Source organism: Haemaphysalis longicornis, unplaced genomic scaffold (assembly GCF_048455015.1).
Source record: "Haemaphysalis longicornis isolate Haplotype H1 unplaced genomic scaffold, Haemaphysalis longicornis Haplotype H1 scaffold_3, whole genome shotgun sequence".
In the NCBI taxonomy this organism is placed as follows: Eukaryota; Metazoa; Arthropoda; class Arachnida; order Ixodida; family Ixodidae; genus Haemaphysalis; species Haemaphysalis longicornis.
This window is the reverse complement of record NW_027526335.1, coordinates 225,316,563-225,334,812: the sequence shown is the minus strand read 5'-3', so window position 1 is coordinate 225,334,812 and position 18,250 is coordinate 225,316,563. Positions and strand designations below refer to the sequence as shown.

General features: G+C 49.7%; 1 protein-coding gene and 1 pseudogene across 4 annotated transcripts in view; both read right to left on the bottom strand.

Moving 5' to 3' along the window:
• Nucleotides 1–1,848: 1,848 nt before the first annotated feature.
• LOC144173725 (uncharacterized) lies at nucleotides 1,849–3,485 on the bottom strand (annotated as a pseudogene).
• Nucleotides 3,486–6,932: 3,447 nt separating this feature from the next.
• The window catches only part of LOC144176019 (multidrug resistance protein mrp-7-like), a 367,249-nt gene continuing 355,931 nt past the window's right edge, over nucleotides 6,933–18,250 (bottom strand). For all 4 annotated transcript variants that reach the window (XM_077705122.1, XM_077705124.1, XM_077705123.1 and 1 more), the window contains 3 exons: nucleotides 11,985–12,151; nucleotides 8,075–8,269; nucleotides 6,933–7,135 (listed from right to left, as the gene is read on the bottom strand). In XM_077705122.1, the coding sequence (XP_077561248.1) occupies nucleotides 6,985–7,135; nucleotides 8,075–8,269; nucleotides 11,985–12,151 (513 nt within the window). In that variant the 3' untranslated portion in view covers nucleotides 6,933–6,984. The remainder of the gene's footprint in view (nucleotides 7,136–8,074; nucleotides 8,270–11,984; nucleotides 12,152–18,250) is intronic.

The following is an 18,250-nucleotide window of genomic DNA, read 5'->3' as shown; positions in this document are numbered from 1 at the left end:
AGCATGTTATACTTTATAAAGAATGGACCTGTCTTTAAATTTTGTTTGTTTCCTTGGTAGTTCTCACATATGCGAAGAATAATTGTCTGCAAAATAATCAAGCTATTGTAGTTATAGGCCGTTGTGGTTCCCCAAATTAATATGCCATAACTCAGTCTCGAATAGAAAAGAGAATAGTAGAGTGTTCGTTTTAGCGAGGGGGTTATCAGATGTTGAATTCGGTATATGCTTTCTGTTACTCGTGACAACTCAGCTTTCACGGCCGACGTCCACGGCCGACGTCGAGGCTGTATCACAGGGCCGTGGTCGACTTGCTGTTCCAGCGCCAGAACCGACACAGGTGCTCAGAGGCTTGTCAGAGACTTGTCAATGTTCGCCGCTCGTGCTCTGCCGCAATTTTCCCCTTTTTTAGCGTTCCCCGCACGAAAGAATGCTGCGTAAAACTTATGATCTTCTCATTCAGTTGCATTGCGAGCGTGTGTCATAATGAATGTTTGTTATATTGCTGCTATTAGTATTCCCGTCGCCTTTGAAATGATCTTCGCTACAAATTTGCAATTAGCAATGCATCTTAGCACAAGTCGCGGTAATTTTAGAAAATACCATCATACAGGGCAAGTTGACAATTTTGCAAAATCTGATGGCTGTTGAAGGGCATTTCAGTTGCGTGCTGTAGCAACCCCCTACCCGCTTGCGCAACCAGGAGGCGCGGCAACAGTTATTTATATGCAGGTTGGTAGGCCCGTGCGATTGCACGTGTCTCTAAGTTGTGGGAACGAGAGAGTTCACACGTAAGACCGTGTTACAGGACGAACACAGTATTTAATTGACTGGCAAGAAACAAACGAAAAAACAAATGGAGCAGAGATACTAACAAAGGATAACCGCACGACGGCTTGCGTGCGCAGACGCTTGGGGCGGGGCGCAGGACAGAGGAATAATACGTGCCCACTTACTCTCAACTGACAACAGGCCGAAACAAACAGCACAAAATGAACTACTAAGGCTCTACGCGAGCGCACATACCCAAACAATTCCTACAGGAATTCAGGTCTCTACACGACTCTCAAACGCTCTCCTCGGAGCTCTTACCCTACACGGGCTACCGGCTGACCTACTCCCGGTACAGCTTACTACAAACCAAATGCTCGCCCGGAGCTCTAGCCCAACGCGGGATGTATGCTGTCCTACTTTCGGCACAGCTAAGACATTCATGGCATCCTTTAGAGGGCTCTACGTACTCCCCCTCCTGAAACAAACACAAACAAAGCATCCTAATACATATCCCGGCTGGCTTTCAACAACAACTTTCGACGAAGACGTGTCTTCTTCGCCGGGCAGTTCGCGTAAGCATTTGGGGCCCGAGAGGTGCGCGACGAGATGGCCGGTGACTGACGACGACGATCAGGAACCCTTGCGGTTGTGAAGGGGTACGACCAGCCTACCGATCCGAACTCCGCTAAAGACGGTGCCCCCTCCCCGGTGACCCCTGCGACGAGACGTGACCACCCCCAGAACCACTGGACGGAGACTGCCCTGAGGCAGGTGGCGCTTCCCTTTTAAATGCAGAGCATTTCTTTAACTCAAGATGTCACCCGTTTTAGGCGTCCGTAGTAGTCGGCATCGCTCGCAGGTGCGCCCTCTCGGCGCGATCGTGGCGTGATAAAGGCGGCTGTCGGCGAGGCTGGAACGCGCTCATCGCCGCGCTTTTTTTTTAATTCAGATACCCTAAAGGCCCCGAAGGGCATTACATAGGGGGGGGGGGGGGGGTGAACAAAGTGTGGGATACATTTCAATTCAAGGACAAACAGTCAAGAGCGGGGATGTAACAGGAAAAAATAGAAAAGCAAAAAAAAAAACAGTAAATGGAAAATAAATACAAAGCAAGCGCACATAATACATGGTTCATGGCTCTGATAATTTTAGCTATCTATACATAAAAAGCGCTTCAAACGGCTTACAAACAAATCGTGATTATGAATTGTGGCAATATCTTCTGGTAATCGATTCCAATGAAAGATGGCCAAGAACAACGGGGATGTACGAAGAAGGTTAGTATGGGCAAACAAGGGGAGGACTTTGAAAGGGTGATCTAGACGGGGAAAAATGCGATGGGCAGGTTTGATGACGACGCACTATGCAAATGACGACGCACTATGATAAAGCCCGTGGAAGTGAGATAGTAATGCTAGTATTCTTCGTTTTTCGAGGGAGGGCAGCAGTAGATTTGATTGATTGTGGGGTTCAACGCGCCAACGCAACGCAGGCGATGAGGCGCGCCGTAGTGGAGGGCTCCGGATTAATTTTGACCACCTGGGGATCTTTATCGTGCGCCGAAATCTCGTACACACGGGCGTTTTTGCTTTTCGCCTCCATCAGAAAAGCGGCCGCCGCGGCCGGGAATCGAACCCGCGACCTCGTGCTCAGCAGCGCAACGCCTTAGCCACTGAGCCACCGCGGCGGGTACGGCAGCAGTAGAGATTCTTTAATGGCAGTTATGCTAGATGTACGGGAATAGTTCTTAGTAATGAAACGTGCCGTTTTATTTTGCAAGGCCTCCAGTCTGTCTGTTAAGTATGCCTGGTTTGGGTTCCAAATAATGGACGCGTACTCAAGTTTGGATAGAACTAATGTAGTATACGCTAAAAGTTTAGTTGATTGTCTGGCTAAATACAAATTTCGTTTGACGAAACCGAGTGTTTTACTTGCCTTGGAAATTATAGCATCAATATGTTCATTCCACGTAAGGTTGGACGACAAATAGACACCCAGATATTTTAGCGTAGAAACTTTTTCTATCACTGTGTTATTAATAGAATACGAATTTATGTGCATGTTAGTAGACCTGGTAAATGTCATAGCTTTTGTTTTGGAAGCATTTATTTGCATTTGCCAATCCTCGCACCAGTTAACAATATTACCCAGGTCGGTCTGTAAAGCATTAGAATCTTCATGGCTGTTAATGTTTCTGTAAATTACGCAATCGTCGGCGAATAACCGAACATTAGAACTTAAGTTATTGCTTACGTCATTAATGTAAACCAAAAATAAAATTGGTCCCAGTACAGAGCCCTGAGGCACTCCTGATTTGACTTCTGTTAAGGGGGAATCGTGGTCATTTACTGAAACGTATTGATAGCGCTAGGTTAAAAATGCTGTAATCCAATTGAGAACGCTGCTGTTTATGTTAAGCCGGGCAAGTTTCATCATCAGGCGTTTATGAGGTACTTTATCAAATGCTTTTGCAAAGTCGATGAATATGGCATCAATTTGGGATGAGTCATGAACGGCCTGATGTAGGTCGGTTACAAGCTCAAATAATTGGGGTTCGCACGAGCGCCCTCGAAGAAATCCATGCTGATGAATATAAAAAAAGTTGTGCTTTGTAAGATATGTCATAACGGCTGATGATATGATATGTTCTAGAATTTTGCATGGTACGCTTGTTAAGGAGATCGGTCTGTAATTTGAAAGTTCTGATCGGTTGCCGGATTTAAATACAGGAACAACGCGTGCAAGTGACTGTTGAAAAATGGCGGCTAAGATAGAAGCACCGTCAGCCCCGCTCCTCCTCGCCTACTCTCCGCTCGCATCGCGCGCTCTCTGCGCGGTCGGTTCGCGCCCAACAGGTGGGGGCGCGGGCGTCGCGGGATCAACAACATCTGTGGCGTGATCGTGACGTCAGCATCCCGCGCGCGTGGCGCGATCGTGGCGTGATAAAGGCGGGTGTCGGCGAGGCTGGAACGCACTCATCGCGCGCTCTCTCGTCAGCATTTGCCACAAGTGCAACACCATTAACGTAACCCAAACTACTTAACGTCATGCGCCCCCGGAAATGCTCTGCATTTGATCGTGCCCCTCGCGAGGGGGATGTTTCTTCCATCAGAAAAACGGCTACCGCTGGCGGGAATCGAACCCGCGTCCTCGGGCACAGCAGCGCAACGCCTTACCCCCTCAGCCACCGCATTTCGTCATTCTTGCGCGTTCTGACTTGTTTACAAATGCTTCTCGGGCTGGGCACAGGCGTCAAATCATCTCACCGTTCTGAGCTTACGCTTTTTTGACACTCTATGCATTCCCATGCCGCAAATCAAGTATTTACAGGCCCAGGCAGATGACACAGTTTTCGTCATTCGCGCGCACGCGCCGTCAAATAGAAGACATTGCCCATGAAAAGCTTGCCAAGATTACTGCTTGGGCAGAGAAGGCGAAGATAAAGCTAAACTCTTGCAAATCTTCTTTCCTGCTCGTTTCAAGAGGTGACCGAGGTGCGATACGGGAGCCTACCATCAGACTTCATGGCGTAACGCTCAAGCAAGTCAGAGAAATGAAACAGCTAGGAGTTGTATTTGACAAGCACCTGACCTTTGTGGACACAACCAACCATTTACAATCAATTGCTGAGAACAGGGCTGCTTCACTCACTAGATTTGCACACATGCACACTCTCGTAAACCGTTCTCATCTACGTGAACTGCACCATCTGGTCGTCCGTCCTTCAATTTCCTATGCCACTCCCGCTTGGTGGCATTTAAATAAACACCATAGTTTAAAAGCTGGAGTTCACTTATTGCTTAGGTCATCATTGTTCGCGATAAAGGGGGTGTACACCACGACGAGGACAGCAACCCTTGAGGTTATCGCCACGCGCTCCCATTGCACATTCACCTTGACATCGCTGTGCGCATCTTTTAACGGTTTCGTTATCGGCAATCAATCACATTCGCTCGGTCTCCTTCAGACCTACCGCCGTACACCTTCCCATTGGACTCGCCACTCACCCTGCGCGACGTCGTCGTGTACGACGTGGCCGCCTGACCATCACGGAGGCGAACCAGCGACTTCACCTCTCCGCTCTCCACGCTATCACAGACAGTTACCACACACCCACTGTGGCTGGAGCAGTCTTTGTCATTCTGAACGGACCCGACCGCGTGCACGCCGTAAGAAAGTTCCATTTAGTTTCTCCCACCACGTCCTTTGACGCTGAAGTGATAGCCCTGCACGAACTCATTCATTTCCTCCTGGACAATAGGCCTTCCTCTCCTGTAAATATATACTCTGACAGTCTTTCGGTACTGCTGGCACTCAACAATCCTTTCAATCAGTCCTCCACAATTGAACAATTGAAACTGGACACTCTCATCCTCTCGAGCTCGCTCTCCGTAGCCCTGTACCTTGTGCCCGCGCACTCGAACGTGTGGGGGAACAAAATCGCGGACACTGTTGCGCGAAGTGCTGCTACGAAAGGAGACGATGTGTGCGGGAAAATATCCAAAAATATGGTGTGGTCGTCGCTATTGAAGGCTGGTCGCCTATTGTGGCAGGAGCTATGGTCAAAAAACAACGGTGACGCAGAGTAATTCCGCTGCACACCGAGTGTTCTCCAAATGCCTGCTGCTTTTCCACCGTCCAAAAATCTTACCTACCTTGTAAATGGACAAGGGCGATTCCCTCACTATTTCTACCGTCCAGAAATTACGCCGGACTGCCTGTGTTTGTGCGGTGCGGGCGCCACTTCCGTCTCTGACTATCTGACTCAATGTTCAGAAACGTCATCATACATTCAACGGCTGCTACGCATTGTGCAGCCAACGCTTGAACCGCCATACCTTTGGCATCTATTGGAAAAATTTTGAAGCCATCTAGGTGTTAATCTAGCTCGTAGACTTCATTTCCCGTTCCCAACCCGAGGTGTGATTCCGGTGGGTTTCCAATAGTCTGTCATCAGCGCCATTCCACCAACAAGCCTGTGCCTTCCTGCGTCCCAACTAGTCAGTTGTGATCTGTGCGGTTCGCCATTGCGCGTGTATTTTTTCTGGTTTCCTCAAATTGTGTTTTAATTGAACATGACAGGAAACACGTGTGTTCCCTCTGGAGTCCGGTTTCCTGGGACAACTTATGGCTTTCTTCAGCGTGGTGCCCTGTTTTTGTATCGTGTTTACCATGTGAGAGTGCGTGGTAGGGATAGCTACATTGTTACGCTGGACCCAGTGATTTTCTTTTATTCCTTCTAGCCGACGAGGGGGTGGTAGTGCCCGGCTGGTTTGAACTACTTCTCTGACTTATTCGAACACCTGTCCTGCCGGGCAGCTGTTCTGCAAACGTTCCCGGACAAGATCCACCTCCGGCCGACCAGAAAAGGACAGTGTCCTTTCTTTCTTTAGCTTTCTGACTCATCCGAACATCTGCCATACCAGCCCACGCGCGCGACGCGGGCTCCCGAGCACGTGGGACCCGATCGGGAACCTCTCAGGCTACCTCCCTCCTTCGCGAGGCGAATTGAGCGACGCGTCACTAATCACCCACACGTGGTTCCACGTGTTCTCGAGGCGAGGAAGAAGCCATCGAAAGATGGCCGTCCGGGGAAGGCAGCCGTAATTGCGGACATGCCAACAAATATATACTGGTATTATGGCCCGGCGTTTGTGACACGTATGTTGTACCCTGGACAATCATGTATTAGAGAAGCAGAAAACAAGGGTAGCCCGTAGGCAAGCGCGGGAATAAGAGAAGAAAATTACGTGGTTTTTCAGCACCTTTTTTAGTTAGTGCAGTTGAGTTGTCATCTTGACATGTATTTTGGGGCGCCTTTGAGAGATAATGCTTACGATGAACACCGTGGCGGCTGGCCTTCTCTAGCTACGCTGGTCATTCGTCCCCATACGTTGTTACGGCCGGTCATGTTTCGTTCATTCTGATACGGACGTACATAGATATTTTGCAATGAAAAGACGCAATACTACCGCTTCCATACTTCATTTGGGCATGTACAAGCGCTTTTGTTGTGTGTCTCCGTTTCCTTGGAGGTGCCCATTTATATATTTCATAGTCCTTGACTTCCCTGACCCTGTTTTGTTGTTGCGTGTGTCTTGCTTGGAATGCGAGTCCACGTTGTGGCGATCCACAGAAAGGTAGAGCGGGAGGTGAGGAAAGCTAGAAGGAGGACGTTTATTTCACCAATGCTGACTGAGTGACTGGCACTCAGAGAGCGGTCGTCATCCCGCAGGAAGTCAAGTCTCCTGCCACGAGGCCTGCTTCAGAGGCCATCGCGTAGAACGCCGAGCTGGGTCTCTTCAGCAGGGCCGACACGGCGCCGAACTCTCGCACCTTGCCATTCTCCATGACCAAGATCCTGTGGGAAATTAGAACAAAAAGTGCCCCCAAATCTGCTCATTTTGCTGCAAATGTCGGGGAAATACAATAGACTTCTGCCGCCCCTGCACAGCAAACGCCTCCCCTCGCTTTCCCGCCCACCTTCCACACTCTCCCCATCTCGATGTGTGACTCCCACTGTAAACGCGGAGGAGATCAATTGAATCGAATTCTATTCTATTCTTTTTTACCGTGTTTTCTATTGTGCCCATTGCTGCTGTCAGAAACGGGGCTGGCGCCTCGTCAAGCTGCTCCATACGTGTACGAAAAGAAAATAAACTATATTATTATTATTATTATTAATAATATTATTTACTGCTCGCGCCATTTACTGGAACCTTTCGCTATTGTTGAACTTGGAACACTTCCACGAGGCGGCGCCGCTAGCGCGCTTAATACTTTGAGGTCAACACATTTCTTGAAGGCGTGTTTTTTAATTGCCGTCACAAAAATCAAGCAGCCATGTATTTTTAAATAAGTAAACAGTGGTGAATGAAATATATGGTGAATGTTGTTTTTGTGCAGTACAATGCCGACTGGTATGAAAAGTGCCACCTCAGATTTCGCAGTTGAGAAATGCCTTGCGTGTATAAACACCTCGCTCAACAATTGCTTTAATTTTTGTCCGGACGGCTTGCTTTAATTTTTGTCCGGACGGCTGAATCAAGGGACCGACAGAGACCGCAAAAATTTCGCGTTTAAGCAGCCCAAAAAGGGACTACCGCATTTAAAACACAAGCACGTGCACTTTACCTTAGGCAAATGTGAGTGCTCTTCACTTCGTGTAAGCGCGGATAAGACTGAACGAACTTGAAGGTGCACTGAGTCGGCGACATGCGTGCTACACATCACGCGCTCATTGTGAGCGTTGTGGAGGCAAGGCCGAGCGTGCAGCAGCCATGTGCCGAGCCGAGCGCACCTGTCGCAGTCCAGCACCGTGTGCAGCCGGTGGGCGATGGTGAGGAGGGTGCACTTGGCGAAGCTCTGCCTCAGCGTCGCCTGGATGAGCTGGTCCGTGTCGCCGTCGATCTGCGAGGTGGCCTCGTCCAGCAGCAGCAGGCGCGTGTTGCGCAGCAGCGCCCTCGCCAGGCACACCAGCTGCCGCTGGCCCACGCTGCGCGAGCCGCCGCGGCCGACGTCAGCAGCGGGATGGGCATGCACCCCCACTCGAGGGAAGGTGCACCGAGGTGGGAGACGGGAGCGTAAAATAGCCACGCAAACAGTAGTCTGGGTCCTTGTATGCATGAATAGGGGCCCCACCATTTGCACGTTGCACACAGGGACTTATAACATTTTAAAAGCGTGCAAGGAAACGGACCTGCGGGCAAGCATGTCTGTTCAAAATACTCATAAAACGACCCAAAAGTAGACCACTGTCGTTACGGCCGCAGCTGTGAGTGGGTCGCTGCATGAGTTCGCTCCTCCGAACGCGTGCACAAATCCATCACACTTATGTATGGGTACCTGACAGTTCATCGAACGCCGTTTCATCGAACACCGTTTTATCGAATGCATGTCCGTTTCATCGAAACCGTTTCATCGAACGCCGTTTCATCGAACTGATATCGCCCGTTTTATCGAATGCTGTTCGGGAGGTGCGGTCGCGATTAGTAATTAGTATTGCTTCTAGAAAAGTTCAAGATCTCTCGTCATACAGTGCATGAAGCTTGAAGACTTTGTAATTTAGGGTCGCGTAAGAATACCTCGTACCTTTCAAGCGCGAGTCTTTGTGACTGCCACGTTCCTAATTGTAGGCAACATGTAATGAGTTGAAGTTGCTCCGCGTGATGGTGCGTTTTGTGTTGTGTTTGTTGAAGTTAGTTATTTTCGCCTCTGTTTAGGTTTTCTGGAACTGTGTTTATACAAAGTAATTGATCGTACAAATCATCAGAAGGCACACATTACAGGACACACTAAAAATTTATCGACCCACTGCTAGAAATAAAAAAAAGCTTATATTGCAAGGAAGATACGACCTGTATGTTCCTGCAATTTAACTGCAATGTACAATTACATAAAAATGTACGAAAACGCAGTAAATCTTTTTATTGATGGTCATTTGCCCTGAAAAAATAATTTGCTGGCATATTTCTCCGGTGGTTCGAGATGCGCTCGAGGGCCTCTTTTTGGCTATCACCACCTTCCTCTACTAAAGCGGCTACTGGATACGCAAAAGTGCTTTCAGCTGGTCCTCCGTAGCTTTTTGTTCCTGTTGCAGGTGGCTGAGGAACCGTCCAACGCCGGAATGTCAGATTCCAACAACTTTCGAAAACCTGCGGTGCCAACGTATTTCCTCCTGGTAATCGTTGTTCTGCTAAGGGCTGAACGAACCAAAAGGCAAGCCCAACCGAGGTGGCGCGCGGATCGCCAGTCCACCTGGCAGCTCGGCCAGCTCTGTGGCTTTCCCGCGACATAATCTTATCCGAACCAGCATACCAGATCGGAGACGGCTGGCGGAAACTCCTTCTTCAGCTCATCAAACGCCTGCTAGCCAGCAAGATTTCAGCAATACGCGCAGTAACTGTAGTTTTAGTGACATTCAGTCGAATTCTATGGTGAGGCAGGGCGGTCAAACCGCAGGTTTGTCGGACGGAGACCGAAAAATCGGCGTCGCTGGCCGAGGCTGAGACACTTACGTAGGTTCCAGTATATGGCGAACTCTCGAAAACTTAGCTACATGTCAAAGTGTTTGCTCCCATGCTTCAACAAAATAAATAAACGATTTCTTACGTACTAAAATGGCCATACCAAAACGATCAGCATGAATACAAAACAGCGCAAAAAAATTAGCAATCTCATTTGTTGCTGTCCATGCACCCTCTATTGTGTACGACCAAATTCGATAAAATGGCCTCGATGAAACATCCTTCCACCAAACGGCGTTCGATAAAACGGTGTTCGATGAAACGGCTTCTATGAAGTGGCGTTAGATGTAACGGCGTTCGATGAACTGTCTGCAACCCCTTATGTTGCCGTTGTCGAATTCGAGGATGGGCGTAACGTGCCGTTGCCCTAACTTCATTGATGTAACCTCGTCGTTGCCATTATTACAACAATACGGAAGCTTTGCACACCCAACGAAGCCCTTAGCCACTCAAAAACAGCAAGTCAACCATCTGGCCCTTCTCGGAATTTTTGTCTGTATAGGGTGTGGAGCATCTGTAGGGAAACTTGCGAGGTCGTTCGCCTTCAACCCGCACCTCTGTGGAAAACTGTTAATGACTCTGAAAGTCGTGAATTTGCCGCACTGTAGTTTGGAAAATTCTGGGGAATTTAACTTAAAAGAGGCATTTAATCACCGTCGCAAGCGTGCGCATCAGCCCACGCACAGAACAGAGCGATTCCCACCCGGAAAGGCAATATTTGTCGTGCCATCTCTTTTGCGCTAATCGTTGCGCCACCGGAGGAGGGCTGCGTTGCGCGGTGCGTCTTAGTTCCTGCGTCCCCTTTGCCATCGGAGTTTGTGCGCTTTCTCACCGCCGCAGGTCCGTTTCCGCATTCACTCCACATGCCGTTGTCCCGTAAGCCGCGGCCAACAAATTGCGTGGCCGATGACTGAGTGACAGCTGTCCGTGCGACTCTTGGCGCTCGTCTGCGCACGTGTGAAAGACAGAGAGACAAATGTCGATGTTTTATATGACCGCACTTTGAAATAGGCCGACCGGGGAGAGACGTGGGGTCTTGTCGGATGGAGCAAGCATCGGGATTTATGAGACCCCTAAGCTAGAGACACATTTCGAGGTCGAGGATGGCGCCGGAAGTTGGGGGTGCAGCTGCGTGCAGGGAAACCAGACGGATCCTGCGGCGGGAAAAGAGTCCCGGGAGAAATCGCTCAAGAGGCTTATTTACACTTTCAGCTTCAGAGAGTTATGCCTATGAGAATAGGTCTATGTAAAGTATCCGCAGTCCACTTCATATCAGCTACGTCTCGAGTTCCTCCCTTAAGCCACCATTGCTGAGAGCTTCAACGCCATCGCCCTGAGGAGCCTCCTGCCAAATAAATCGCAGCCTTGGCGACTGAGTTCCTAATTGACACCGGAATTTGGGGAAGGTGACATGTAATGTTTACTACATCCTGGAAGCGAATATTTAATGTTTCCTACATCCCCGTATTCTATCATTCCAGCAATCCAGTAAGTCGTGTTCCCAGAAGCCAAGGAGTACTGTTCGTCGCCAGTCATTGCAGATTCAACCGTCCCCGCTAATATGTATGGTAATGACTGAAAGCATTCATATTTCCTGCGTTTCCCTCTTCCGAGGCTGCAGGTTCATAAAAGTTCACTTCCAGAAAAAGCTTCTTGTGAGACACATTTAGGTATGCTGGGGCGAAATTTAGGACATTTCCAAATGAATGAGAATTCAGCCAAATGCAGAACAGAAGCTTTATAAAATGCGGCGTTATTGGTTCATCGTCTGACGATCCTGATAATTTAGAATGCCCGAACCTAAAAAAACGCTCAGCATATCGCATAAAATACCGCCAGTGCCAAATTTGTTATGTGAATGTCAGTTTCGTAAACTTACTACTGCAATCTCATTGTTGCTAACCAGCTTTACCGACATTTTCGTTTCGTTGAGAGTGCTCTACGGTACCCGGTGGAGTGCACAGAGAGCGAACCAACTGCGCTTTCAGCGGTGCGTCGCCCATAATGAAGCCACTTTTTTTGTCCCGAGGACTTGGCTATAACAACGAGGGTTCGCCCTGCCTTCATGCAGCAGCTGTTGCCGTTGCGGAAGAACACCGTCATTTGTGCTGGGTAAATGTTTTGGGGACGTAGGGCAAAAACGTTGTCCCGTCCAAAGCCCTTGAAGTTGCTAGGGCAGAATACCTGAGGTTGGTGCCGCCGTCGCCGACCTCCATGAGCAGCTTATGCGGGCTGGCGTTGGCGAGATGGTCGAGGTGAGCCTGGCCGAGCGCCTTCCAGACCTCGTCGTCCGAGTACGAGTCGCTGGGGTCGACGTTCATGCGCAGTGTCCCCCTCAGCAGGCTCGGATCCTGCGATACATGAGTGAGCTTACGCCCATGGCTGGGGCCGTCCTTATATGTATGCATGCATTCGCGGTTCTGGCATACGTGGCGGTGCAGAAATAATCCTAAATAACTGCGAGGGATTCGCCTCGCAGTTGTTTAGGATCGCCTGGAGTGCCTGGCTCAATGTAGCACATTGCATCATATTTTGGCGCGGGCATGCTTGCGGGTGCAGTTGGAAAGTTTAGCGGAGGCATTGGAAATAGAGGGTCCTGCTTGATGGTACCCTGTATCGAATGGCGAAAGTTCCGGTACCAAAAATGCGAAACTCATTCAAAACGAAGGAAAAGTTAAAGAAAACTGAGACGGATGCTTCATTTCATAAAGAGTGCAGTGCGCAGTTGTAAGAGCATTCACGGTTTGTAGAGTTCAGCTCAGGCGCCAGCGTGACATGCATGAGTGCGGGACGTTGAAAAATAAACCGAAGGGAAATCTACAACAAGGAAATCGCCTAGGCCTTTATAAACTGCAAAAAATGTACCAATAACGTGTCCGCTAATGATTTTCCGGGAACATAGTATACAGCCGAGAAGCCAAACAAAAGCCTCAATCATAATAACGAAAACCACACATTCAACAGATTCGACCACAGATTAGAGCGGTTTTCAGGAAACGAGTATTGCTCCAGACTGTGCGCAGTACCAGCATCATCGTGGACAGCCCTGTGAACCGTCACCATCATCGTGAACAGCAAGGGGTGCCTTCCGCCTGTTACTCATATCCGTGTACCCATCGCCATTATCTTCTGTAAATGATCCTCATCATCCCCTGGCCCCGTTGCTTAGGAGGTCTGAGCTCGGCGACCGAATGAAGGGCTTATGTCGAAACCGCGTCTAACAATATTGAGATTTACTACCAACTTGCCGAAGCCGCGTGACAATACCAGACGGCCTCCCTGCGTGCGTAATACTGGTAATACTACTCGAAGGGCAGTTCCCAAGAGGAGCTCTCTTCGCGTGTCCTAACTTTCCGGGCGCCCCTCACGTCTTGCTCCGGCATGAGTTTCGTCGAGCACCCCCCAAATAACGGCGCTCGCTTCCACGTTTCGCGGCCCCTTGCCGCCGTGGTGGCCGCATTTCAGTGGCACCATTGCTCATGTCGCAGCCAGCCACGATAAGTGGTCGCTGAGGACCAAAAGAGACGCTGAGCTCGCTGGCGGTGCGGCCGACGCGTGTGCGTCAAGTGCCAGGACATGCGGCCGCCCTTTGCATCAGCCCGACAGAAACACCGAGGCAAATTAAACACTTGCTGGCACTGCAGGTGCTTGAGCCTCGGTATCGGCGATTCCTGTTTACAACAGAAACGACCAGATGCGCGACACCAGTGGTTTTACGGACGTCGACCTTGCAAAACCGGCCAACCAGTCTCCACCTGCCTCCATAAACGGGCGTAGTCTTAGCTGCCACCCTTGCCATTCATGGCTGAGCGCATCAAGAACGGCGCAGTCGGTGCTGCTTCGCTTCACGCCGATTCCCATCGTTGCATGGGACTCGCCATTTGGCCCGACTGGGTTCCGGTGAATTAGGCAGCGCCGACGGAAACAGCTGCTGTGTAAGTTGTGCTTCAAAGCGGATAGCTTTCCTGTGATGGGAATATCCGGAGGGACTTTCACGGCCTACGTGACGGCGTGAAAGCATCCTGTTTAACGCGCTGAACTCGATAACTAAGCTTTGCACTGTGCATTGCTGTTTTGGTTGGCACGGCTATCGACTCGGCGCAGCGTGTCGGGAGATTCATCGGCCACTTCCGCGGGGCCGTGCTTCAAGTCAGCAGCAGGCGTCATCTATGATGACATGCATTTAACGCCTTCCAACATCGCATGAGGATCCTCCTCCACGAAAGGTCACCGCGCAGAGTGCGCTGGGACAGTAGCATGGATTCTCCTAAAGTGCTACAGTGGAACAATAAGACGTGCTGTTTGGCTAGTTGGTACATACTTAATGGGAGGCTTAAAGCAAGGAAGACGAGGACGCCTGTCTCGTCTGCCACCGACCTCGTCTGCCTCGCGCTAAGCCTCCCAATAAGTATGCTACAGTGGTACTGCCGAGCGTATCAAACGGTCTCCCAAATATTGAGAAGTAAAATCCAAACAAGTCGTTCTATCATTCTTCTGTTTCAGGAAACCAAGTGCTACCTAACCATAAGTGGTTATTCCACTTTCGCAGATCCAGAAATGGTATGCACAGGCCCTTGAAGAAACCCTGCGAGTCCTACAGTGGTCGGGCAGGCAGCCGTTCTGGCGAGATCATACCTAACCAGCTCTTACTGGGGATTACTGGGCACACATCGCCGGATCACGTGACAGTGATAGTAATGGTACAGATACCCACCGGAAAGAATTTTATCGTTGCATCTATGTACTATCGCCCGGTATCAAGAGCGGGGCAGGGTCAATTTTATGTGGATACGATATCTCCTCCACGGTTTGTTTCACGCGTATGATCCGGAAAAATTATTATTCTTGGGCTACTTAAACCCAGAAAATTTGGTCTGTCTGCATGTCTATCTGTCTGTCTGGTGACTCGATTCAGCCACCCGGCCAAAGTAAAGCGTATACTGCGCAAAAGTCTTTTTTACTCACAGCCGAATGTGAGCGTCTAAGCCCGGTTTATATGTTCATACTTGTCAACTTTGTTGAACATGAACAAGACATTACGCAAATATAAGACCGAAAATTAATACACAAGGGATATTTACAGTGTTTCTTTATTAAAAAATTTATAGATGCATGGTTTTTTGATAGCAAATGATATCCTACATCTACAGCAAAAAACCGCCGCCTGCTGTTGCCCGCGCCACCTCCTGGCGGCATATGAGAAAACACGCGGCAACAGCAACGAAAGGTTCCACTAGCTAGGTTCCACGTTCTGCTTGGAACGCACGTGAAGCACAGCAACGCGATTCTATAAACATTGAAGTTGGCCGCCTCGATTCACGCGCGTATCGACCGTACTGTAGCGCTGGCATCGAGGAACCCGGCCTGTAGCAGTGGAACGCGGTAAATGCAAATCTCCTTGAGCAAACCTTTAGTGTGTTTACCTTGGGATGAGCGCGACGGAACAGGAAGAGCATGAGAGGTGAGCGGGAAAGCAAAGGGGGGAATTTCCTTGGCAGATATCTGCAAAGGCTATAGTCTTTTGACGACATTTGCAACGAAAGGAGCAGATACGCCGCCATTTTTTATGAAAGAGTGACGGCTGCTGCCATGTGTTTGGGAAGGGGGCCCTGCGGCCTTGTCAAGCTGGCATCACGCCAGCTTTTTCTTCAGGTCTTCTTCATCATGTATCCTTGATGCCAAATAAAGCCGTTACTATTATTTAGGTATCCCACTATCCTATTCTAATTGGTCGCTATTTTAATGCTCAAAGCACAGTTTGGGGCTAGTCCCGTCGAATAAGCGCGGCGTATCTCCGAAAGCTGCAGCCGAGGAGTCCAGCCTTCTCTGGGTCAATGCACTTCTTCACGCACTTGCATAGCTTCCAAAATGACTCCACCCCAGACCTCACTTATGCTTCATGTGGGGTTGTGCGCTCTTGGAGCGTGCCCGACACTTTTTTGGCAGCGACCAATTTCCCATTAAGAAAAACTTTCATGAAAGCGATTTCGAAACCATGCCCGTCCCAATCAGCCGAGGAGCGTGTATGCTGAAAAACTGTGGTTGAATTTTTGAAGCCCGACTGAAGCCCCACTGGCAAAAAAAGAAAGCGGGTGATGGAAACGCGCCACATTCAAAGTACTTGCTGCTCGGTGCTATCGAAACCCTCCATACGCTTTCAGATACAAAATTTCCTGGAACCACTTCAGTCCGCTTACGTGATTTGAAGGCGAAAGCTGAGAGATACTTATTAACTGCTACATTCTACTTGATTTACTTATTAGCAACTGATAATTTTACTTGCGGTAATTTTTAACTGATATATTGGGCTTGCGTATTTTTTCCTCGCTTTTATTTCTCTGTCTTTCTGCATCAATTTTGGCATTCGATGGGCTTCTTTTCTGCTGTACTGCATTTGCATCAGTTTGTTCTCCTTCGTTTCCTAGTGAACTCGTCAGCAAGAAGGCTGGCACACAGCACAGCCTCCCTATAATCGTGGTTCTGCGCAGCTGGTGTGCACCTGTCATTCTCATGTGCCATCATGTTCACGTGTCACGCATTATTCTACAACTTCTATTTTCTAAATCACAGTTTTGTGAATTTTCAAAACGGAGCTCATTCGCTCCCTTGGCCCAATTGCTACGAAGCTACGAAGAAAGGAATAGCAACAACCACAGCTTTTCAAATTTGTTTACTTTATTTAACTTTGCTCTTCACAGCTCTTGTTCGACGAAGCTCTCCACAGTCGTTGGTTTTTGTTTATGGACTCCATGCGTTCACGTATATTCTGGTGTCACGCTGTTTCTTTCGGTCTCAATGTTCCCTTTGTGACAAGTGTGTGGCGCCCCCCATCCCTGATATTCGTTGGCCGCTAAGTTCAGTGGCCCCACTAGGCTCGGTGGGCAAGACTGTGGGTGGCCGGGCAATAAACACCGCCGAGCACGGCTGCTCGGGGGTCAGTCGCCGTCACCACCAGCACGCTGCATGTCGTCTCTCGGCAGGAGGGTATCCCTACCCTCCCAGGTTCACGAACGCGGAGCTAAATCGTGACACCCTTCACAAGGTTTTCACGATCCGCTTCCAGCCAGACGACATACACGCTGCACAAAACCCGTCGAAATGCGTAAAGATCGCCTCCTATAAGAGACACACGCGATTGATTATATACTATCCTACGAGTAAAGTTTTCGCAAGAATGGTGTGACACGAAACGCCTCAAGAAAACCCACTAGCGCGCTGACGATAAATGAAGCGCACGGTCATGCAACGCCACATCGGAAAGTTTTGCTAGCAGACGATAACTGAAGTACGGCCACTCAATGGAAACCTTCTTTCCATCGAGCTGTCGCGACTGAAGCGTACGCTCTGGCTGCAGGCGGATAAACGCATGTTAGAACCTGCGGAAGCCAAGTCACCAAAAAATGGCGAAAAACTTGTCTGCAGTAATCCTGTAGCGCACACACCGGCTGACTGTCGACTGAGGGCGGTCGCTGGTGCGGTCGCTACCAACGCTTCCGTGGAAGGTGTCCGTGGTGTAAAACCGCAGCGCACGCAACACTTGCTCTTCGGCAGTTATGAAGCGAAAGCCGCTTCAAAGTCGTCGCAAAGGCCGTCGGGTGTCAGATGGCTGCACAGCCAATGCACAGTACTTTCGAGAGCCGACAAAGGGTTTGAAATTCCTCCTCCGCTAAAGGCAGAACTCTGTCGGCAATACGAGCGTCACGGGTTCAACTCAGCCGCGCAATATCTCTCCCGAGTTTCGTCCGAGGTCTCGTGTCAATCACACACACCCGGCCCATTCGTGGGCGCGACGTAGCGACCGAAGCCCCACCCAACTATGGCTGCCATGGCGTCCACATCGCCGATGGGGTAGCGTCGCAGCCACGAAGTCACTTGCCTTAGATGCTCCGGTAGCAAATCTTAGCAGAAAACAATGAACGAATGACGTCCCCAGGCCACAGTCGCAGGGGGGGGGGGGGGGGGGGGGGTTCGGTCCGAACGAAGTGCTCGCTCTTGTCCCGACGATAGGAGAGGCCAAGACGACAAGGTTTTCCCACGGCAGCCGTATTCATACACAGAAAAAACACAATCGACGACATATGACACACTTTCAACGTCTAAAATGCACTCGTAAAATGTTGAAACACACTCATGACACGCTAAATAGGGGCGATGTCTGATACTACGCCCACCGTCCGCACGTAAACAAAGCCGGTCAGTTTGTCAGTCGGGAGAAGGGAGCTTTCCTTTCGCTACAGTGAACTTCCTCGCTTACTTGGTTTGGGCTTGCGCTGAGCTGCACTAGAGCCACCCTCAAACCACGTAGCAAACATTTCAGTGGAAGAACAGAACACCGAGAAAATCGGAGCCGCCACGCGACGCTTCACAGGGCGGAGCTTCAAAAGAGGGCTGAGGCCAGGCTGGAATAGCTTAGTGCATAACGGAGTGCATATTGGAACTCGATTCTAGAC